The 26362-nt window shown below is 32.8% G+C and overlaps 1 protein-coding gene across 1 annotated transcript in view; it reads right to left on the bottom strand.

Annotated features, from left to right (window-relative positions):
* LOC132746533 (A disintegrin and metalloproteinase with thrombospondin motifs adt-2-like) overlaps positions 1-26088 on the bottom strand; it is an 80197-nt gene extending 54109 nt beyond the window's left edge. The window contains exons 1-3 of the mRNA XM_060735718.1: positions 25976-26088; positions 10679-10811; positions 9998-10124 (exon numbers count right to left, since the gene is read on the bottom strand). Coding sequence (XP_060591701.1) covers positions 9998-10124; positions 10679-10811; positions 25976-26056 — 341 coding nt within the window. The 5' untranslated portion in view covers positions 26057-26088. The remainder of the gene's footprint in view (positions 1-9997; positions 10125-10678; positions 10812-25975) is intronic.
* Positions 26089-26362: the final 274 nt, after the last annotated feature.

Raw genomic sequence — 26362 nt, 5'->3', positions numbered from 1 at the left:
AAATTTTTAAAAATTGTTTTCATAATATTTATGTTTCCAAAATTATTTTTTATTTTAGTTCACAACTAACACCTAACGGTCTTAAAACATTTGCAAAACCGTGTTTACTTTTTAAAATAAACATTAAAATTGAAAAAAATCATATCGTCAAAAATGTTGACGAAAATGTTGTGATGGCAGAGATCTTATCCTGTAAGGGGAGATAACAGCGTAGGAGATTGAGAAAACCCTGTCTTACACCCCCATGTAAGGCAAGTTTATCAGTTTTCGATTTTTCTGTTCTGAAAATAATTGATATGTAATATGCAAGAAAAAGAATCAAACACTGACTGTCGGTACAGACTGGAATATCTAGCTCTCGGGTAACTGTTTAGGGGAAACTCGACAGAGCCTCGTTACCGCCGTAAACAGTTACCCTCGAGCTAGATATACTGGTCTGTACAGGCAGCCGGTGTAAGATTCATATAATCTACCGTTTAAGCCTCGTTACCGCCCAATGGGCGGGTCCCCTCGGGACGGATATTTAGATCCGAAACGCAAACATATGTCAGATATTTTTTCTTGCATATTCTGCCATATTATTTCATATCTAAAATAGTTTACCTCAATATGATATATGTTCATGGAAATTAAAGCCATTTTTTACATGCTTTTTGGTGGTTTATAGAAATTTATTACATGTTTTTCGATGGTTTATAGAAATATATCAGTGATTTAAAACTGGTAATTTCACTGTTTGAAACAGTGAAATTACCACTTTGATAATTTCACTGTTTTGAGTTTAAGCCCATTTCGTTGTTTCAGTGAAATGCCAGCGTGCACAGTACTGGGTACCAACTTAATGACGTGACGTCGTAAATGACGTCACGTTGTATTATTACTTGGCGCGCTTTTAATTCAATATTAGGTTTTATGTCTTTTTAAAACGTTTCTTTGCATATAATAAAAAGAAAATTTGTTTAGTTTAGTGTAAGATCAAAATATATTTCACCTTGTGAACACCAAAAGTTCATATTTCACTCATGGCTGCGCCACTCGTGAAATATACCTTTTGGTGCTCACTCGGTGAAATATATTCCGATCTTACACTGAACTAAACAAATATCCTCTATATATCAGTGATATAAAACTGGTAATTTCACTGTTTGAAACAGCGAAGTTATCAATTTTATAATTTCACTGTTTTGAATTTCAGCCCCTTACGTTGTTTCAGTGAAATACTAGCGTGCACAGTACTGGGAACCATCTAAATGGCATGACGTCGTAAATGACGTCACGTTGTATTATTATTTGGCGCGCTTTTCATTCAGTATTAGGTTTAAAGTCTTTTTAAAACGTTTCTTTGCATTATAATAAAAAGAACATTTGGTAAGTTTAGTGTAAGATCGAAATATATTGCACCTTGTAAATACCAAAAGTTCATATTTCACTCGTGGCTGTGCCACTTGAAATATACCTTTTGATGCTCACTTGGTGAAATATATTCCGATCTTACGCTGAACTACATCCCATCATATTTAATATGGTATTCAAGTAAATGGCTGACAAAACAGGGTATTATTGTAGAAATACATTCGCAATTTAAGTACTATAGTAGTTTGTTATATAGAGCAGCAATTTTTAGATATTTAAAGTAGTAAAATTAATAAAAACACTTACCCCTTAAGCATCAAACACATATTTTTATTACTGCTACATCAGCATTTAAATGACACTTAGAAATATTGATGCATTTAAGTATCGACTCCATTTACAATTTTTCAGTGTCGCAGATCGAAATAAGTCAGTACTTAGTATTTATGCAGAACTCAGTTGACACCTTAAAAACTCTCGAACCCAAAGTGCGTTGATATGTAGCATATCAATGCACTTGGCGGTCAATTCTGAGATTTTGATCCCAAAGTGCGTTTGATCCCAAAGTGAGCTGTGAGGTTTACCGCACTTTGGGGTTAGATCCCAAAGTGCGTTTGACCCCAAAGTGCGGTGATACAAAGCAGCATGCCTCTAGATTCCCGATAATTTTCATGAACATTTTGAAAATGAGGGTCGCAACTATTTTGGTGCTATATATCCATCATGCTAAATAAAATGATATTTATTAATAAAAGTACAATATTGTAAAGTAAACAAAGAATAACATTCACAAATTTCAAACGGCACTTACAATCCAAGTAAATGACCAAAAAGTCACGTAGTAGAAAAATATACGGAATATTATGTTGTAAAAGCTTTCGGAGGCTTTGTATTTTGCTACGACCAGCGTGTAAAATTGATATCTCGCGAGACCGGCAATATCTATCCGTTGAAGCGTATTTACTCTTCAATATTTGCGTGTATTTTAGGGAGAGAGTTTATAGGTATAAAAATAAAGTAAAATTATTGCAAAGTCTGTCAAAAATTTAACATAAAATGTAAATCATTTCTTGACTCTAAATTCCGTATATCAGGACATTTTTCTCACGTTTGATCTCTTTACTGAAATACTATACATGGAGGCATGTACTTTTAAGAACAAGGGCAACATTGTCGCAATATACGCCCGTCACAGAAGCTTTTGAGTTTTGACAGAGATGTGAGCATTATAGGTATGCATATTGGAGATATGCTCTGGGCAATATCCGTAAACTATCTGGATATATTATAATCTCTAGCATTTTTTTGTATCTGAATCCCTATGTGTGAATGGTTATATAAGTTTGATTGGCTTAAATATGTACGAAAAACAAAAATAAAATATTTACGAAAAACAAAAATAAAATATGTATACAAAGCTAAAGAAAAATATGTATGTAAAACTAAAATAAAATATGTATGCAAAACTAAAAGCTAGAGGGCCCTGATGGCCCTGAATCGCTCACCAGAAACAACTGTTTTTCAGTGATTATAGAAATATCTTTTTCAAATAAACTTGTAGAAAGACAAGTCCAGGTCAACTTCAACTTGCCTCTCTAGTTGTAAGGTTTTCCGACACTGATTGTTTTTTTCTTTATAGTAAAAATGATAGGAACCAAGTTTTGGTCAATATTTCTTTAAGATAACATTGGTATACTAGTCAACTCGACCAGAAAGTTAACATTTCAGGTTAATTATCTTACTCTCTAATAGAAATGGGAAAAAAAAATAACTTTAACTACATAGAGGAAAAAGGCAAAAGGTTGTTTTAATAAAATGTTTTCAGTGAACATGAAAACAACTTTACATACCGATGCCTTGGTGCGAAAGGGTTGTAACTCAATATTTTGAAATTATTCAGGAGAGACAAAAAACTTATTTATTCTTTTACGTTCTAATAAATACTTCTTTAATTTTGGTTTTTGGCTTTCATTCATTTACTGATATATAATTGATTGGAAAGGTTATTTTATTTTGTCAGCATAAAGAGATAATTGACAAAGTTTCAGTTACAACCCTTTCGCACCAAAAAAATAAAAAAAAATAAAAAAATGATTTGGTGCGAAAGGGTTGTAACTAAATTTTTGCTTTAAATTCTGATAAATGTAATGGGTCAAATGAACAGATCCAAGCTTAGTTGTGTTTAGTATGAACTTATTTAACATATGGCCTGGATATTTCAGTGAAAAACCTTCAAATTTTATGTTTTTAAAATAAAATTTCAGTCAAATGATTTTTTTAAAAGAAATTCACTTTATATATAATATTTTTTTCCATGTGACACACAGTTCAGATTGTCAAACCCATCATAGAAGTACCAAATATGTTTGTTTTGGCAAGAATCAAAGTTCAAAATGTAAACTTACATAATGACAAAACCATCTAAGATGTTAATATATTTAAAGCCTTTAGAAAATGAGAACACTCTCATTTTATTTTACATCTATTTTATACATAGGCTTTTCTTAATTTGAAAACTTAGATAATTTCCAGGATGTGCTTTTGTGTACAAATTATATTATTTAAGCATTATCCAGAATCTTCATTACTATTAAGCCAAAAGTATGAGAAAGATGATAATAGATGTTCTAAGCTTCTAAGCTCATGCTATTCTTACAACTCTTTACAGTCCCAAATTTCATTGTTTATTATGATATAAATCAGTCAGTAATTAAATGAGAAAAAAATAAGGCCTGCAAATAATAACAATTACAAAATGCAATCCCCCACCCCAATAAAATTCACAGGTGTGCACACAAACGCACATACAGCTGAGGAAGAGATTAACATCTTTAAGAATGGTTTTAAATAGCAGATATAATATATCTGATAATTTGTATCATAGTTTGGGGACCTTTCAGTTGAAAAGGTGTCAGAGTTAAATCGTATACATATACATGCACAGTGCTGTAACTGGAGTGCAAGTATCAGTTACCCGCTCTCCAGATCATGCCCGTTGATTGGCTCATTTTTGCTGGGGTTTACATATTGTGACGGCAGAGAAAGGGAAAGCGGCAGAAATATCATATTCAGATGCTCGATCATTGGTTACTTTTTCCCGGGGTTTAAAATTGTGACAACAGGGAACGTGTTTTTATGTTTGACTATGATACAAAAGAGAAAGAACACCAAAACACTCGGCAATCTGATTTATACTCGGGGGCTACGCCCCTCGTACAAATCAGATAGCCTCGTGTTTCGGTGCTCTTTCTATTACTTACTTTTATCTAACAGAAAACAAATAGCATATTTTACTTAATATTCGAACACGACCCACATTTTTCCCTATTGAGCATAGAAGATCGAAAGTGTGAGTTATTATGCAATGAAATCACTGTTTGACATTTTATATTAAGAAAAATGACGTTATCATTATACACGCAAAGTAACCACCAATAATGTGACACGCTGCAAATGAGTACGGAAACAAATCAGGCGCAATTTAGCTATATATAAGGTACAGCATTAAAATTTTATTTGTTGATGTCGTCTTAGAATCAAAATAATATATCCAATTTGGTGATTTTATCACTTAATAAAATCACTGTTTGTTGATTGAATGTGCATCATTATGGCTACTCCCTCGTAATTCCACACATCCGAGCCTCCAAACAGTGATTTTATTGAGCGATAAAATGACAGTTTGGGATATATTATCTTATTTATCTACACATAAACACCTTTTATTTAAGAAATAATATATCCCAAACTGTGATTTTATTGCTCAATGACATCACTGTATGGAGTACGGATGCGGGGAATTATATATAATGATCAGCATCCGAATTACAAGCAATAAAATCACCGATTTGGATATATTATTTCGATTCTAACACGACATCAACAAATAGATGCTGCCGTACATGGTAATTAGCTAAATTGCGCCTGATTTTTTTCCGTACTTATTGTCAGCGCGTCACATCTTTAGTGGTTACGTCAGGTGTATAATGATTACGTCACATGTCTACATATAGAACGTCAAACAGTGATTTCACGGTGTATATCCATATCGGTACCCTCTTTGCGAAATCTGCTGAAACGGCACCCTCTTTGCACATGCACAGGCCACTCTCTGCTAAAAACAAACCAGCGATGGATAACAATACAGTAAAATTTCAATATAATAAGGAAAGAAGGTATGACACGTAGAAAAGATGTATACCACGGAACACTAGAATGTTTTATATATGTGCTGATTTGTCATGTGCCCGTTTTTCATGTACCACAACTTCACAATAAGCTACAAAAAATCAACATGTCTTGCTTCGCCCATCACCTCGACATACTTTTCGGGCTGAAATGAACCTGTGGCTTGATTATATATGCATCATACATATTTAGTATGTTCATTTACATATCATCTTCGGACAAATGGCAGTATATTGTCAAAAATAATTGTAAACTTCATAAAAACACCCTACTTTCGGTTTTGCAGCAGCACGGGCTACCTCTCTTCATTTGAATTTTTATATCACAGGCACCCTCTCATTTTTTTACTCATAGGTACCCTCAAGGCACGACATATGCTTTTACTTGCGTGAATCGTAAGGTATGTAATATTTCTTACTTTTATGTAAATATTACATACTTAACGATTAACGATTAAGTGTTACGTGGTATACATCTTTTTCACGTGTCATACATCCTTTCCATATTACAATGAATTTTTACTGGCTTGTTATCCATCGCTGGTTTGTTTTGAGCAGAGAATGACCTGTGCATGTACAAAGAGGGTACCGTTTCAGCAGATTTCGCAAGAGGGTACCGATATGGATATGCACCGTGGATTTTATTGCCTAATAACACACACTTTCGGTTTTTCTATGTTCAATAGGGAAAAATGTGGGTCGTGTTAGAATATAATGTAATACTTTTGTCTATACATATGTATATGTATCTAAACTTACTGTTTACAATATGTTGTCAAAGAAAAATTTGTTCACATATCTAGTCAGACATTGTCTTGTAACGTAAATAAATTGTAGTACAATATTAATTTATACAATTTGTCTTTGACAAAACATGAAAATATTCCAATAGTAATACAATCAGTCATGTAAGTTATAAAAGTAATTCATGTAAGTTTAAAACCAAATTAAGAATTGAGTAATAATTGTATAATTTCTTTAAGTTATTTTAATATTTAGTAATTTAAAAAGCATCGAAACACGAGGCTGTCGGATTTGTATGAGAGTATAAATCAGATTGCCGATTGTTTTGATGTTGTTTCTCTTTTGTATCTTAGGCAAAAAAAAAACAACAACACATTCCCAGTCATCCAAGAAAAAAGTACCAAATGTATAAGCATCTGAATATGATTTTTCTACTGTTATCTCCTTCCCGGTCGTCACAATATGTAAAAACCAGAAAAAATGAACCAGTTTAGAAGCAAGCTCCAGTGAGTTAAAGCACTGTGCATGTATTGGTATGCAATTAAACTCTGACATGTTTTCAAAAGTCTCCAAACTATGATACAATTATAATATATTGTATGACAATAATTATTTATAATAAATTTATTTTGAATTCCGGTAATTTCATTTTCGTAAAACCAAAATAAGTCCATTACTTTTACTTGCTATTTTGCTAAAAATGCAACATTATACCAATGACAATTTTTATGTTGAAAAAAATCACTAAAACAGTACTGTTAGTCAAATAAAGCAATGTACTATGATATTGTTTCTTTAACAAGCATTGGAATTGATTTATGTTTGAAATATGTGTAAGTTATTCAAATTCTTGTATGAAAGCTTACCAATTTATAATGTAAATAACAAGGAATCAGAAGCTGAGACTGTTTTATAAACTTGTCAGTTAGTTTGAAAGAAATAATCCACTAAATATTTCACAGAATATGATATAAGATATTGAGATACAACTGTTTTGCACTAGGATTTATTCAAAATATTATCAAAATGTTGGTGCGAAACGGTTGTAACTTAAGTTACAATCGTTTCGCACCAACAAAATATGTCTGTTTGAGTTACAACTTTCGGACATATATACTTTTTTGGTAGTTTTATTTTAGCTTTCAGTTCAATATTTTTACAACATGTGTGTATATTGCTCCTACATTGAAAAATACCATAAAACCATTTTCGGTGAAATTATGAGTTACAACCCTATGTAAAAATATTTTCACTGTGACACCGTATGTATAGTGTTAGACAGTTATTTAACGATTTCGCAAAGATTTTGATCCGGCATATGTTTAAAAGTGTAGACAAATTGAGTGTTTTGAACATATTTTATCTGGTAAGGATGTAATTGTAAATCTGCCAGTTGGATATGGGATCCTTGGCGTTCTGAAACTGGCTATGTTTTTGTCACATGGTACAACTATCGTCACTTGGGTTTCAGTGGTTGCGGTGGTTAAAGTAGCAAAGCGTGACGTAACCGCTGTGAGGAGTTTCAGTCAAACCTGGCCCGGCTTTCACGAACGTTCTCAAACTGAGATAAATCTCAACTTAAGACTATCTCCAATCTGACTGAGACTCTTACTCACCTGAGAAAAATCTCAAGTTGGCTTTCACTAAACTTTTTCTCAACATCTGAGAATTTTCTCAACTGAGACTGCTTTTTTCTCAAGACATAAGCGGCTATCCTTATCTTAGTGTGCATTGTTGATGGGCTTCTAAGACTTATCTATGGAGTTTTTTTTTGTTACAACGTATACAGTTGCTATTTAATGTAAAATGACGCAACAGGGATTTTTTTTGTATTATTATCACGTAAATGATAAGAGATATATATTTCTTGTTTTATTTTAAAAAAACAACAACAAAAAAAAACCAAGAAGCAAATGTGTGAATATTTGAATGCTAATGAACATAATTTATCAAGAATGAATGTAGATCTTCATAATTTTTGCAAACAGTATTTTAAATGAAAACGAAACAAAATTCAATAAATTATATTTAGTATGTTTAGTGAGACGTCATAATTTCATGACGTCATTAATGAGAGCGCATGACGTCACCCACAATAATCAGTCAATACATTACTTAATATATGAAATTAATAGGAACTTTATTTGCCTAAAAAGGTCAAATTATGTTTATTTATAAAAATAACCATGCAGAAAGTAAAAATACCCATGATAATAATAATTTAGCTTCACTGAGACATAATCTGAGACAGCCAAACCTTGTCTCAATATATCTGAGAAAAATCTCAAATCTTCAGTTGAGATTTTTCTTAATATTTTTTAGTGATTGCCAAACTGAGAAAAATCTCAATTTCTGAGTTGAGAAAAATCTCAGATTTCAGCTGAGATTTTGACTTTGAGAACGTTAGTGAAAGCCGTGGCTTGGTCTCAAAATATCTGAGAAAAATCTCAGACATATAGTTTAGATTGTTCTCAATATTTTTTAGTTCAAGCCAACATGAGACAAATCTCAATTTCTGAGTTGAGAAAAATCTCAGATTTCAGCTGAGATTTTGACTTTGAGAAAGTTAGTGAAAGCCGGGCCTGGTTTATACACACGACACGGCTTCATATAGATGTGGACATTTGTAGGAAGTTTCATTAGAATCCCTCCGTACGTGTAGGAGATATGCTCTGAACAAAATCTCTATAATTATTTTATCATCTTTAGTGACTTTGACAATCATCTTTAGTGACCTTGACCTTGCATATATTAACCTAAATTCCATGTTTCACACCAGCAGTCATGACAATGACCATTTGCATTTCAAATCCCTCATTAAAAATGATGACTAAATGGTCCAAATACACATTTTCATATTTTATCTGAAATTTGACCCCGATATGTGACATTGACCTTGGCCACAGGAACCTAAATTTTGCATGCGACACTCCGACTTGCAATAGTGAACATTTGTGAAAAGTAATATTGAAATCCCTTTATGCACGTAGAAGTTTTGCTCTAAAAAAAGCGATTTTCAATTACCTCTAAGTTTGTCCTTGATTTTTGACCTAGACATTTGTCTTATGCACGAGACACGGTACTTATAGTAGTTAACATTTGTATGAAGTTTCATTAGAATCCCGCGGTATGTGTAGAAGATATGCTCTGGACATAATCTCTATATTTTATTATCTTTAGTGACATTGACAATCATCTTAAGTGACCTTGGCCTTTCAAATACTAACCTAAATTACATGTTTTGCATCAGTTGTCATAAAAATGACCATTTGTGTTTCAATCCCGCAATAAATAATGACTAAATGGTCCCATTACACTTTTTCATATTTTTTCATAGTTTTGACGCCTGTGTGTGACCTTGACCTTGGCCGCAGGAACCAAAATTTGCAAGGCGACACTCCGTCTAACAATAGTGAATATTTGTGCCAAGTTATATTGAAATCCCTCTATGCATGTAGAAGTTTTGCTCCGGACAAGCGTTTTTCTACGACCTCTAAGTGTGACATTGACCTAGAGATCTAGTTCATGCACGAGACACGGCTTTTTATAGTGGTGAACATTTGTAATGAAGTTTCATTTTGATTTCCTTATGGGTGAAGGAGATATGCTCCGAACAAAAATCGGATGTCCCCCAGCCGCCCTCCGGGGGGGACTATAATACGATCCGTTTTTCACGCGTATGCGGGCGTATAAAAATAAATAAATAAAATTACCATTTGTAAAGTGCAAAGTCAATCACGAAGAAAATTTCGATCTCGTAGTCGGTCGTCTGTCGCTTTTCTCTGGTATTTATTGTCTGCTCTGAGCGATTCTGCATCTTTCCTTCAGTTATTTTAGCGTCTGAACAAAATGGATTGATTAAATTATAAGGTGTCTGAACAGGATCACTATCCGTAAACAAGTTATAACCATAAATATACTATTATGTGACCATATACCATTATATAACTATATATCATTACATTTGCGTATTTACAGAATAGCAATATCAGGTCAAAATTGGGATTCAAAGAAGATCTTCATCACTATTGAAATAAAATATTGATAACGATTTTATTTTAGAAGACAAAGGGAATCAGCATATGTATTTAGTTTAACAGCATAAAATTTTATCACTTGAAAAACCTGTGTCCGTTAATTCATATCTTGTTTTAAGTCTTTAATCAGAAAAAAAGTTAATTGCATTGAAGGTAAAGAAATATTAAATGATGGGACACAGCAAACGAGCTACGCCTAAATTTACAATCGTAAAAATGCCAGATAAGTAAAAGCATATTAACACAGCAACCGTTGAATAAAAAATAAAACTTGATCAATATTGGAACTTTATCCGAGTCATTTATTTGCATGTGAATAAATCCACTAAAGACTGAGTTATACAACTAAAACCTTACCTGTGTCTGACAATTTAATATAATCAAACGATTTTGTCAGCTTTTCTTCCATCAGCGATACTGTGTAAGTACTTCGGTTATCCCTCGGTGGTTGTACCAAATATTCATGTTGTTTGGATACGAACGTTCCGTACTAGAAAAACACCAATCGCTATTATATAACAGATATTTTGAATATATCATAACAACTAAACACAACGAATACAACATTTAATGCTTCTTGCACTTTTCATCCTCTTAATACGGGTACTCTCCTTTTTGGTAATGTTGCTTATTCCGAAGAAGGCAATTCATTAATATTTTTAGAAGTTCATAGTTACATTGAGCATACGGAACGTTTTTGTTGAAATTTGTTCAATGCTTTTGATTTTTGCGCTTCAAAATCAAATGCAATTGCAAAATTTTTGTGGGATTATTCAATAAAATTTCTATGTAATCTATAGTATAATGTTTTCTTGATTGTTTCAGGGACGAACCGAATTGCTAATGTTATATGAATTTATGATCCCAACCTTTTTCTTTCAAAAATATATTTTTATATTTTTTTCTATTAATTTACATTGTACATCTCTTGTTATAAAATGAAAGGAATAGATATGTATAAGGTAAAATAACCAGCAATGGTCACCTTCTTATAATAAATAATAAAGCTTGTATCGTCTTCGTAGCAAAAACATTTTTTTTTGTTATTTTTGCTTTTAAAAGTTTGAATGATGCTAAGACTTTGTTTTTAAAACTGACAAATCAATATATAAATGAAATTTGTATAATATTGAATAGGACTGTGGTGGTTTGTTGTGGACGACTTTTGTTTGCCACAATTAAACAAATTAATCATTATGAAAATTCCGTAACCTGTAAAGAAAATATCTTAAAGAAAAAAAAAATACAAAAAACACAGTAACGTAACAGTTTGAAGTGTTCAACGTGTATATGTTCGTGGGAAGACTCAATCTAATTTTAATAACGCTGAAAAGCCAACAAAGCAAGCAGTTAAATCCAAAATATTAATGAAAACACCATATGTACTCCTTTATGGTCTGTAACACCGAACTTTGGGGTCAAACGCACTATGGGATCCGACCCCAAAGTGCGGTAAACTACACAGCGCACTTTGGGGCTCAAACGTACTTTGGGTTTCAGAGTTTTGAGGGTGTCAACGGAGTTCTGCTTAAATACTGAGTACTGACTTATTTTCGATCTGCGACATTGAAATACTTGAGGCGGAGTTCGAGATGACGGTCGGTACTAATATATACATCAATATTTGTGAGTGTCATTTCATTAAATGCTGATGTAACAGTAATAACAAGAGCACGGCTAGGCGGAGCATCATATGCCCGAAAGTGACTTTTTTAGAAAAAAAAATGAAGCATTTGTAAGACATGGTAATTAAACAATTTTATTACGACGGATGGACAGAATGAAGCCTTGGATATAACATAATATAAGAAAATGTTAAGGGCATATAATTAATGTTCTTATATATATGTGATCATCCTATGAAGTTTGACAGTTCTAAGACTTTTAACAATATTAAGGTCATTTGACATTGACCTTGTGACCCTAATATAAATATGGATCTTTTATTCAATACAGGCAATCATCCACTGTAAGCCAAATGGAAGCTGTGTTAGGCTTCGGAAAACACAAATTTCAGTGTTAAGGTCATTGCGACCCTGACCTTTGATCTTATAAACTTAAAATCAATAGGGGTCATGTATTGGACATGGCTGTTCATCCTATAAAAGCTGTATTTTACAGCTGTAGGTTGATTAATATTTAAGTTTTTAAGCAAAAACCGTTTTCAGTTTAAAGGTAATAGTAACCTTGACCTTTGACCTGTTGACCAAAACATCAATAGGGGCTTCTACCCAATATGAACAATCATCCTTAGAAGTTTGAATATTGTTGGCCAAATTGAACTTAAGTTATGCTCTGGAAACTGTTATTAGTTTTAAGGTAAACGTGACCTTTACATTTGATCTTTTGACCCCAAAATAGAGATCTTCTACCCAATATGGACAATCATCCTATGAAGTTTGGATATTGTGAGCCGAATGGAACTTAAGTTATGCTCCGGAAACCAAATTGCCAACAGGCGGACCGACGGATGTGTCAACATTTGGGGTTTATGTGCTTTTCTTGGATCTTTATGTGGCATTTTCCCCCATAAACCAGTAAAATTATCACATTAACCAGTCGGTTTACAGGATTTCCTTCTTTTTTTAACTAAAATAATGGACGGAATGAAGCTCATAGACCATTGGTTGTTCGCCCGAACAGACATACAGACGGACGGAAGGACGTCAGGGGTATAACATAATATACCTGAAATTCTTTCGGGCATATAAAAATGTGTATGATGCTTAATTGGTAAGTGTTTTAAGTGTATTATTTATTTTACCACTTGAAATATCTAAAAGTTGCAACTATAATTTTATAACAAACTACTATATTACTTAAATTGCAAATGTATTTCTACAAATTAGAAAAAGATATCATGTTTTTTTCGGCAATTTACTGTCATATTGAACCTAATATTTAATACACGTTTGTGGGTGTAATAAAATGCAAACTAGAACTGCCACTGTCATGGCGTGAATACCTTCTCATACCACTTTGACAGAAATAACAGCGGCCATTTAAAGCTCAAGAATAAACTCCCTATCAAATTTGAGGTTACTAAGCCAGTTATGTAGAATACATGCTTCAAAGGTGAAAATCAATACACTGCGGACAGGCATTCTTAAGCATTTGAGCAGACAAGCTTATTATTGTCAAATCCCTGTGACCTTGACCTATAACACAGCCAGTTTAAATTCAAAAGGGGTCATCTACTAGTCATAAACAACCTAAATACCAAACATGTCTTCAACACTGTTGACCGAAGAATTATAAAGCAATTGAGCGGACAGGCTTTTTAAGTAAAGGGCCCTGTGACTTTTGATCCAGTGACTTCAAAATCAATGGGGGTCACCATATGGTCATGATCAACCTCCATGCCAAATATGAAGACTGTTCATTAAAAGTTTCTTAAATGATTGGGCAGACAAACTTTTTGAAGTCAAAAACCCTGTGACCTTGACCTTTGACCTGGTGACCTCAAAATCAATAGGGGTCACCTACTAATCATGACTAACCTCTATGCCAAATATAAAGACTTCTGGTCAATGAAATTTTAAGTTATTGGGCGACAAGTTTTTTTTTAGTCAATGCCCCTGTGATCTTTACCTTTATACCTAGTGACCTCAAAATCAAAAGGGGTAACCTATTAATCATGGCTTACCTCCATGCCAAATATGAAGACTGTGGGTCAAAGCAATCTTATGTTATTAGGCAGACAAGCTTTTTGAAGTCAAGACCCCTGTGACCTTGACCTTTGACCCGGTGCCCTCAAAATCAATAGGGGTCATCTTTTCATCATGACTAACCTTCATGTCAAACATGAAGACTGTGGTTCAAAGGAATCTTAAGTTATTGGGTGGACAAGATTTTTTCAATCCAGGCCCCTGACCTTGCCTTCGACCCAGATACCTCAACATCAATAGGGGTCATCTAATCAATTATGACTAACCTCAATGGCAAATTTGAAGACTGTTGTTCAAAGGAATCTTCTGTTATTGGGCGGAAAAGCTTTTTGAAGTCAAGGCCCCTGTGACCTTGACCTTTGACCAAGTGACCTCAAAATCAATAGGGGGTCATCTATTCATCATGCCAAACCTCCGTGCCAAATATACAGACTGTGGGTCAAAGGAATCTTAAGTTATTGGGCGGACAAGGTTTTTGAAGTCAAGACCCCTGTGACCTTTGACCCAGTGACCTCAAAATCAATAGGGGTCATCTTTTCATCATGATTAACCTCTATGCCAAACATGGAGACTGTGGGTCAAAGGAATCTTAAGTGATTTGATGGACAAGCTTTTTGAAGTCAAGGCCCCTTTGACCTTGACCTTTGTTTGACCCAGTGACCTCAAAATCAATAAGGGTAATCTACTCATCATGACTAACCTCCATGCTAAATATACAGACTGTGGGTCAAAGGAATCTTAAGTTATTGGGCGGACAAGGAAAAACTGGCGACGAGGAGGCGAGGAGACGGCCGGACGTCCAGACGGACAAGCTGATTCCAGTATACCCCCCTTACAACTTCGTTGTGCGGGGGTATTATAATTTCATCTCAGTGCATTTTAATTTCTGAATGACTTGTAACAAGTAACATTTTAATTTCTGAATGACTTGTAACAAGTAAGTTAGAAATAGAATTTAATATCATAAAATGAATAAAATTACGTGACGGTTACACCAAGCTTTTTTCATATCTGTTAATGCCATAGAGTAAATTTTGGTTTTCATCCCGTAAATCTTCATGATTTTTACGTTTGTCAGACCTGTAATGTTATTTTATGAAAATAACCACTACTATAAGTAAATTTTAACTTTTCTTAAATATACTTTTATACTTCTGCAACGACTTATTTTTAATTTGTGGCCATTTTGGACGCTGTCCTTAGACTGAAAATAAATTTGAAAGGACTAATGTTTTATGTAAAAAATGTAAACGTAAATTAAAAGCACGGGACAGTTTATATTATTAGCCCTCATTTTTTTCGTAATGTAATTTCCCATAGGCCTCTGGGGGTTATTTTTACTGTTAATGCAAATGTACCACGTGACTAAGAATTTGTACTGCTACATAGGTAACAGTAGTTTTCAACGGAAGTAATTGCAATGTAAATAATTATGTGTCAAACTGGAGCATGTAGACGATTTAAGCATGCAACAAAGGATTATTTAACAATTTTAATCAGTGAAACGTTACAGATATGGTCGACAGACATAGGATAACATCGTTATTTTGTCAAAAACCATGCTTTGAATATTCTGGAAACAGAAGGATCAGATTTCACAGATCATAAACGTGTAAATGGTGTTTTGTTTTCTAAATATAAAAGAAAAGAAAAATTCTCAAGAGAACCTAAAGTACACTTAAAATGTAAAAGGTAATGACAGTTTAGTAATTGTTACTCTTGGTTTATTTTTGTTACAGTTAGATTAAGTTGACAATATCAGATCATCACAGTATTTTGTTCGGGGTAATAAAATAAATAACACATGGGTTTGTGAGTAACAGTAAAAATACAGCTACGCCTCGGGTAACAGTATTTTCCTCGGGATGATATTTTGACTGATACCCACAAACCCATATGTTATTTATATACTGTGAATCAAAATAAACTTAGGTAAAACTTCAGGTTTTGAAAAAAACGTATCTGTTTGATGTACCACCAAAACAGCTGTCATTTTGGAATGAGACGAAATGTCTTTTTCCGAGAATTACAAAATATACGTGATTGAAAATAATTCCTGCCATAATTGGACGTGAATTTCATTTAAATAATGATACGCTTATAATCTTGTTAAGCATGGTGATTTTTTTTATAATATGGCATCCATCTTGGAAGCAATATTCAATGTCTCCTTTTTACAGTATTGGCAGATTGACACAGCCTGAATTCCTTTCAATATTGTAAAAAACTATAATTAATCAATTCAGAAAGGTTGCCTCCGTTTAATTTAACTAGAAATAGTGTAAATCCAGATTTCTTAATGGGTCCTAAACAGATCTTATCGTATAAGAAACTTGATTTTAATTAGATGGAAATATGTGTGACATGTAATCTCTACAATTATCGACACATAACGCTAGTTCATGGATACGTTGATATGTTATCTAAAGTATTATTACACACAATACACATCACACATATCAATATATCTTATTATTTTACGACCAATATCTTATGAGACAAATTATGGAATATAAAAAATAACTGTAATAAATTGAAACCATTAGATATAACAAATTAAAATAATCAATCGTCTGCTAGTGTTACCCAACTGAATAAATTTATAAAATATTTAATTTTACCCATGAAATATCGTGCTATAGCAGTCATATATATTACATGTTTGCTAAAAACAAATATGAAACATAAATATCAATATGGGCGGAGTCAAAACTCATATATTAATTTCAAGTGACTTCTTTCGCCTTTTTTGTTTGAAAAAATGATAAATAAATAACAACTTTTGTTGAATTATGTTTTGAAAACTGTCTAGAATGATAGGAAATGGTCTAACTAAGAAAATAAATCCGAACATCAATATCTTTTATTGAGTCATTACTGCTGTACAGACGTTTAAAAAGTTGTTTCCGTGACGTCACATTGTAGCGCCAAACAGTGCGTGCAAAAACAGTCAAAGCACTATATTACAGCGTGCTTTACAATTGCAGTTGCGTAGCAAGCAAGGGGATTCGTCACATTTTTTTCTTTAATAACAAATTAAATAAAAGGTTATTTTTTCGTTTTATCGTAAAATATGGTATATATTTTCACTTAAGGACGTTTTCTGAAGTTTTCATATAGGCAAAATTAAAACTTTTCTATAGAATTTCTTTAAACTTGGCATGATGTTAGAATATGATAACAGAAACATTTTAAGCGAAAACAAATTGGGGTCACCGTTCTCGTTTTTGAGTTATCTGCCCCTGAGTCAGAATTTTCTACTTATCTGAGGTAATTTAAAGGGCAAATAACTTGATGATTAAAGGGCAAATAACTAAATAAATTCTTGTTTTTTCTTCTAGATAATGTTTTTTTTTCTTTTTATTGTTGAATACAAAACATAATTATATGCAATTCATTTTAACGTTTCTGTTATTTTATTTCAATGAAAATAAAGGTACTTTAAATTCATAAAAAGGCCAATTTTTAAGAAAAAATGCACAGGATAAGGGAAGAAGGAAAAAAACACTATCCACTCTTAATTTGTTCTTGAAATTTTGCATATTGAATAAAACGAAGGTAAGCTTCATGAAAATAGGAAGAAAAAAAGAGTATTGTTTCGCTTCATTCTAAATTATCTGCCCTTGAATTTAACGGAAAAGTCCAATTCAAGGGCAGATAACTCAAAAATGAGAACGGTGACCCCATATTTTTTCCCTATAATTGATTCTGTTATCTTATTCTAATAACATGCCAAGTTTAATGAAAATTCTATTGCACAGTTTAAATTTTACCTATTATATGTTATTTTGGTTTTGGAGTGATATGTGTGGATTTATTACATGCTTTTCGGTGGTTTATAGAAATATATCAGTGATATAAAACTGGTTATTTTACTGTTTTAAATTTAAGCCCCTTACGTTGTTTCAGTGTGCACAGTACTGGCTACCAACTTAATGACGTGACGTCGTAAATGACGCGCGCTTTTCATTCAGTATTAGGTTAAATGTTTTTTTAAAACGTTTTTTTGCATGTATTAAAAAGAAAATGTGTTTAGTTTAGTGTAAGATTGAAATATATTTCACCTTGTGAACACTGCGCCACTCGTGAAATATACCTTTTGGTGCTCACTCGGTGAAATATATTCCGATCTTACACTGAACTAATCAAATATCCTCTATATTTTACCTGTCAAGATTATATATCACCCGCGCAGTCAGGCGAGAGTGATATTTTATCTTGGCAGGTAATATATCCACATATATCACTGCAAAACCTAAATAATAATTTTATTACCCTTCCCCTGCCGAGTTAAAACAATTTTAAAATAAATCATTGCTACTTGAAATGACACGTCGAAATAAGATTCCCTTTAGGGTACCCCTTCACCACTTCATGACGTCACTAAATACATGACGTATTTTCTTTCGAACCTAACGAATGTAAACATGAGAAAATGAGTAGTCCGTTGAACGCACTATCAAGCTTTCACAAGGTCATATTTGTTTTCAATACTGATGAGAATATGTATGATTACTCTATTTTGGTAAATATTTAATATCATTTAAAAGTTAAAAAGTGCTTGTAAATCGGAATTAACATCGCGTAAAATCAAACCGTACGCACATCGCCACAGGGGCATGTTGTTTAGAACAAGTGGTACCTAACGAGGAAATTAAGTGTGTGTATTACCCGTCTGGCTCGGTAATATCAATTTTTTCGGGTGGTCAATTTCCAATCAAAAAGGCTGAAAAAAAATCTGGAAGGTATGAAAACTCCGGAAAACGTCTTAAACATGATTTAATACACTTGTTACTATATATGGTAACAAAATCACATATGATTTTAACTAATTATGAGTGTCACGTGACCTATTATGAGTTGGCGGCCCGGGGCCGAGAACTCGTTATCATGCCGCTGAACATGTGCACGAGCACAAACTGAAACAATGACGTGATATTTTACGTCACCAAACATTTAACTGTAAAAGTGAAAGTAGGTTTTAAGCACGAATCGCTTGATTTTATTATGAGAACTTAAACACAGTTTTTTACTATTGAAATTTAAAGAAATAATACGACAAATTCATGCCGATTATCACATTCCGGCCCCACTCTGCCGTGTATTAATCTCTTAAAAAATGCCACATATTTTCACTCGTCGTCCCGGCTCGTGAAAATATGTCGCATTGTATCATGTTTCGTGAAAATATATTCCATGTTTTACTCAAACGAAAACATACCCTCTTATTATTTTAAATTAATTCTAACACGACCCGTATTTTTCACTATTGAATAAAGAAGAACCTAAAGTATGTGTTATTATGCAATAAAATCACACGTTCTATATTAAGATATGTGACGTTAGCATTAAACATGTGACGTAATTATTAAAAATGTGACGCGCTGAAAATAATTACAAAAACAAATCAGGCGCAATTTAGCTTGATATCAAAAATGGCAACATTTATTTTGTTGATGTCGTATTAGAATCGAAATAACATATCAAAATCAGTGATTTTATCACTCGAAAAAAAAACAACACTGTTTGTCGTTCGGATGCGCATCATTATATAGATCGGGCTACGCCCTCGTGATATAATTCCTCGCATCCGAACTCTAAGCAGTGATTTTATTGATTATTAAAATCACTGTTTGAGATATATTATTTCTTAAATGTCACTAAAATTCGTTCTTATTGTTTTAATTTGTATGACACCAAAGTGCGGTCGTTTGTCTGATGTCAAAAATACATATGTAAATTTCTTTGGGGCCAATGTGCGTAACGTACATTGGGGTTGGACCCCAAAATACGTCACGCACAATGGGTTCAGACCCCAAACTGCGTTTGTTCCCAAAGTGCGGTCTCTTCAAATACAATGCTAGCACTGATACAGACAATTCACCCAATATTAAACATGAGGGAAAAGACCAATATGGAAGAGTTACAATCACAAACGCTGCCTGAATGTACACACAATCTGACATGACTACATATTTCTCAATTTGTGGCATTAAACAACATTTGCTAGTTCTGAAGTCAAAGAAATAGAGGATATTTGCTGTGCCACTTGTGAGAATATTGCATTTAAAGCTCATTCGATGAAATACTTTTTAATCTTACACATAAACTAACAAATTTTCTTTTAAGTTATGCTTAAAAACAACTTTAAATGAAATTTCCTAAATATTAACTTAAATATTAAAATCTGTGTTCCCCACTGGTAGCATCGAATTTCTTATAAAGTACAAGAAGTCATGAGCTGAAGAATAAGTTCGACAATCAACGTTAAATGACCATGATCATGTATTTATTAAAAAAATATAAATGATCGCTTGTTTTATTAGTGAAAGCAAACAATTCTAGCTGAAGAATAAGTCACATCTTCCGACCTAAGTTCCGTTACAAAAAATGTACTTACGGCGAATTTATATAAGACCAGACTTTGTTTTATATAAGCGGCCGACATTTTTAAAAGTTGTGTATTTCACTGGAGGAGAATAATTGTGTTACATTCACATAGAGGATACTTTTTGCTTTGCATGTAAGATTGAAATATATTTCAGTGAGTGAACACCAGATACAATATTTTCACGAGTGGCGTAGCCATGAGTGAAAATATAATAGCTGGTGTTCACGATAAAATATATTTCAATCTTATACGTAAAACAAATAAATTTTCTTTTTATTTCATGTTTTTAAAGTGATTTTAAATATTGAGTGAGACAAACAAGAGCACCGCTAGGCGGAGCATTATATTCCCGAAAGTGCTTTTTTAGTAAAAATGAAGCATTTGTAAGACATTACATAAATTAAATAAAGTATTACCTCCTTCTAATAGCAATCCGCCAATAACGTTTAAATTTTGTGGGCCAAATGGATCTTAAGTTATACTCTGGAAACTGTTTTCAGTTTTGAGGTAATAGCGACCTTGAACTTTGACCTTGTGACCCTAAAATCAATAGGGGTCATCACAAAATATGGACAATCATCCCATGAAGTTTGAACCCTAAGGAAAATAGAAATTAAGTTGTGTTCTGGAAACTGTTTTTAGTTTTAAAGTAATAGTGACCTACCTTGACCTTTGATCTTGTGACCAAAAAATCAATAGGGGTCTTCTACCCAATATGGACACGCATCCTATGAAGTTTGAATATTGTGGGCCAAATATACCTTAAGTTATGCTCCAGAAACTGTTTTCAGTTTTAAGGTAATAGTGACGTTGACCTTTTATCGTTTGACCCCAAAATCAATAGGGGTCTTCCACCCAATATGGACAATCATCCTATGAAGTTTCAATATTGTGGGCCATATGGAACTTAAATTATGCTCCGGAAACTGCTTTCAGTTTTAAAGTAATAATGACCTTGACCTTTGACCTTGTGACCCAAAAATCAATAGGGGTCTTCTTCTTAATATGGACAATCATCCCATGAAGTTTGAATATTGTGGGCCAAGTAGACCTTAAGGTATTAGGACCCTAATGGGCACTATCAGGAACTAAAAAATTGACATCATAGGTCAGATGTATACCTTAAAGTACACCTGTATGCAAAATTTAAACAAAGTTTACCGTACGGAAATCAAGTTATGGCCACTTTTCTGAACTCAAGCTAGGATGTTATGAGGGCCCTTTTTTAGAAATCAGGAACCTTTAAATAATCTGCAATAACATTCTAATGAAAAATGTTTTCCCATGAATTTTTGGTAAGAAACAAAAAGTACCATTCAGCTAACAATCCACATAAGCAAAATTATGGTTTCTACTTAAAATTTATGAAATCTGTATAAAGATGTTACCCTACCCCACCCATTTTTACCACATGTCTGACCATTTTTCTTCTTAGGGAGCCTAATTCACAAAATTCTTAAAATTTACCCAAATTAGTGCCTGTTTTCAAAGTTTCCCTAATTTTTTTAAAAAAGTATATTGGTTAATCTTGTAAAATATGAAATACTTTTACCGTCTAGTTTTGATTATATTACACAGGTATCAGGTACCATATTTATTTCTAGATTTACCATAATTTAGCCAATAAATACCTATATAAATTAAAAAATCAAAATTAAACACTTTTTTCTTTACATAAATAATGTTTAAAGAAAAAAAGAAAGGAAAAAAAAAGTTGACCCTTCTGGGGATTGAACCCATGGCCTTCATTTTCAATGTAGTTAACAGTAGTTCTAGCCTATTTGAATACTCTTCAAAGCGGAGGTAATGCATTAGGATGCTAATACCTTAAGTTATGCTCTGGAAACAGTTTTTAGTTTTAAAGTAATAGTGACCTTGACCCTTGACATTGTGACCCAAAAATTAAAAGGGGTCTTCAACCTAATATGGACATTCATCCTATGAAATTTGAACACTGTGGGCCAATTGAACTTAAGTTATGTTCCAGAAACTGTTTTCAGTTTTAAGGTAATAGTGACCTTGACCTTTGACCTTGTGACCCTAAAATCAATAGGGGTCTTCTACCCAATATGAACAATCATCCTATGAAGTTTGAATATTGTGGGCCACATGGAACTTAAGTTATGCTCCAGAAACTGTTTTCAGTTTTAAAGTAATAATGACCTTGACCTTGTGATCCCAATATCAATAGGGGTCTTCTACCCAATATGGACAATCATTCTATGAAGTTTGAACACTTTGGGCCAAACAGAACTTAAGTTATGCTCCGGAAATTGTTTTCAGTTTTAAGGTGATAGTGACCTTGACCTTTGACCTCAAAATCAATAGGGGTTTTCTACCAAATATGGACAATCATCCTATGAAGTTTGAATATTGTGGACCAAATGGAACTTAAGTTGCTAACGGGCGGACGGACAGACGGACGGACAGACGTTCTAACATTTGTATTCTTGTTGGGTATTTTGACAGACAGACGGACGGACGCCAGTGGGTATAACATATTATGCCCGCATATAAAAAAGGATTAGAGCACCACACAAAATACCGTATTCCGGTATATAAATTTTTATGTATGATAATGAAATAATTGAAATATAATAGTTTCGTTAAACTTTCTCTAATTTTGTTACATTTTAACATGATGTATGCTTTCCCTTAAGAAGCAAAATTAACGTATGACGACATTTATTTTTGCCTGTTATTCCATTTAGTAATGATAGTCTTTTCATCCGCATCAGATATAGTCCAGCTACAGTGAAAATTATATTTTATAAATTTCACTGGTGGTTTATCAGAATTTATTTTATGATTTTCAGTGGATTACTGTTATCAAAATATAATTTCACACTCATCAATGACGAAACTACTTTTTTAAGATTTTTCCCCATGTGGTACCTCAATTTTATTTTTGCTGACTATTCTGACAATGTCAGGCTGTTTAAAGAAAAGCAAAGCTGAAATTGATAAATAACTTAAATGTCAAAAGTAATAAAAAGAAGAAAACTTACAGTAAGTTGCTTCTATTCATTCAAATTACTAATCACCAAATATCGTCTCTTTAATTTTTTGTTTCATTTTTACAGTCTGAAAAATACATTCCTTCCACATGCAAAACTGCTTTTGGTGACATTTGGGAATATTTAAGTATTCTACGAGCAATAACTGCCGTATGCTTTATGAAAACTTTAAAAGCAATGGCAGCTTTCAGTCGAAGAATATGTAAACAACCAAGCGTTCGTAAGGCTTCCAAGTTTTCCAATTTCCTATCCACTTTTTGAATGTTTACACATCTGCCAACACTTATTTATTGTCCTTTACAATCCTCAAATAAGTTTTCTTTCTTTTAAAAAGGTGTATGACTAAGAAATCCAAATGATATCCCTCTGAATCAAACACAATTATTGTCCTCCAGTGAAATACACAACTTTAAAAATGGCGGCCGCTTACATTTAACAAAGCCAGGTCTAATATGAATTCGCAGTCAGTAACAGAAATATGGATGGATGGTTGGACTTTTTCTTCTACTAGAATTGTTTGTTTTTATTATTTAAACAAGCGGTCAGGCATATTCTTTTAATAAAATGAATACTAATAGTCTATCACCACCATTTAACGTTGATTGTGGAACTTTTTTTTCAGCCCATGACTTCTTGTATTTAATGAGAAATTCGACTTTTTGTGGCTCTCAATGGGGAAAACAGATTTTAATATTAACGTAAATATTGAGGAAATTTCGTTTTAACTTGTTTTTAAGCACAAAATAAAAAGAAAATTTGTTTGTTTGTTGTGTAAGATGTAATTTTATTTCATCGAGTGGGCTTTAAAAACAGTATTCTCACTCGTGGCTACGCCACTCGTGAGAATACTGCTTTTAAAGCCCACTCACACAAACAAACAAATATCCTCTATATAATCATCTGATATATTACAGTTAAAGATTGGCAAACAAGAAATAAAGGATATCATTTGCATATGTTAGTCATACATCCTTTTTTAAGAAAGAAAACTTATTTGAGGAAAGTTACAGAAAATAAATAAGTGTTGACAGTTGTGTAAACATTCAAAAAGCGGCTAGGAAATTGGGAAACATGGAATTGTTGAAAAGCTGCATAACGGACACTGGGCTGTTTACTTGTTCTTCGGACTGATGGCTGTCATTGATTTTCAAGTTTTCATATTGCACTAGGCAGTTATTGCTGGTAGGATACTGAAATATGTCCAAATGTCACCAAGAGCAGTGTTGCATGTGAAAGGAATTTTATTTCATGCTTTCCAGTGTTTTATTACAATATATCAGATGATTATATTCTGATAAACCACTAGCGAAATTCATAAAATATAATTTTCACTGTAGCCGGACTTTATCTGAATGCGGATGAAAAGAAAATCATAACCAAATGTAATAACAGGCAGAAATAAATGCCGTCATATGTAAATTTGCTTATTTAGGAAAAGAAAGTCAATGTCATCATACATCATGTTAAAAATTTAACAAAATTAGAGAAATTTAACAGAACTATATTTCAAAACTTATGATGTGACGTCATGATATAATGACGTCACAAAGGAGAATGCGCGACGTTACGCGGCAAAATCAGTAAAAAAATAATTAAAATCACTTAAAAAGCATAAAATAAAAAGAAAATTTATTTGTTTTACATATAAGATGGAAATATATTTCATTCGTGAACACCAGCTATTATATTTTTACTCGTGGCTACGCCACTCGTGAAAATATTGCATCTGGTGTTCACTAAGTGAAATTATATTTCAATCTTACATGCAAAACAAACAAATATACCTCTATGTAATTTTCAGACTGTAAAAATGAAACAAAATATTTTGAGGCGCTATTTGGTGATTAGTAATTTGAAAGAATTGAAGTAAGTTTTCTTCTTTTTATTAATTTTGAAGTTTTAAGTTATTTATCAATTTCAGCTTTGCTTTTCTCTAAACAGCCCCGACAATGTCAGAATTGTCAGCAAAAATATAAATGAGGTACCACATGGGGAAACATTAAAAAGTAGTCTCGTCGAAATTATATTTTGATATTTTTCACTGATTGTGAAATTATCAAATTTATTACATGCTTTTCGGTGGTTTATAGAAATATATCAGTGAAACAAAACTGATAATTTTACTGTTTTAAACAGTGAAATTATCAACTTGATAATTTCACTGTTTTGAATATTTGAGCCCGTTACATTGTTTCATTAAAATACGAGCGTTCACAGTACTGGAAACCAACTTAATGATGTGACGTCGTAAATGACGTCACGTTGTATTATTATTTGGCGCACTTGTCATTTTAAGTATAAGGTTAAACTGTCTTTTTAAACGTTTCTTTGCATATAATAAAAAGATTATTTGTTTAGTTTAGTTTCGTTAGCTGCGCCACTCGTGAAATATACCTTTTAGTACTCACTCGGTGAAATATATTACAATCTTACATTAAACTTACCAAATATCCTCTATACAATTTTCACAGATAAATCAGTTATTCACTGAAAAGCATAAAAAAGGTTAATCTATTTATGTGTGACTGTGTCACTGATTTTGTCGTATGATCTTGTTGTTGTTTTTAGCAATACTCACAATATCAAAATCTTCAGATCCCTCTGATGCCAAAGAAACTTCAAAAGCGGCACCATGCTCAACATCTATATAATATGCCATGGTCTGAAATGGATGATACAGCTTTTAAAAATATATACCTACAGTACAGATAGTTTCCGTTTTTACAATATTTACCTCCCTTGCCAACAGTGGTAGCCATTATTGGCGTCCGCGCCGAAGCGAGGACCCTTCTGGAATGAAACAAGTTTGCTTCTTTAAAATGAAGCATGCGAGATGTGCTGCTGTGGTTCGAAAATATTTGTGGATATTTTTTATAAATTACAATTATTTAACAAAATAGAATTTATATAGTATCATAATGAAAGATTGTTTTTCACTTCATTTCTTAAAATATTTTGAAAGATT

The sequence above is a fragment of the Ruditapes philippinarum genome, unplaced genomic scaffold (assembly GCF_026571515.1).
Source record: "Ruditapes philippinarum isolate M1 unplaced genomic scaffold, ASM2657151v2 ctg8904_1_1_1_1, whole genome shotgun sequence".
Lineage (NCBI taxonomy): Eukaryota > Metazoa > Mollusca > Bivalvia > Venerida > Veneridae > Ruditapes > Ruditapes philippinarum.
This window is presented reverse-complemented; position numbering and strand designations above follow the sequence as displayed.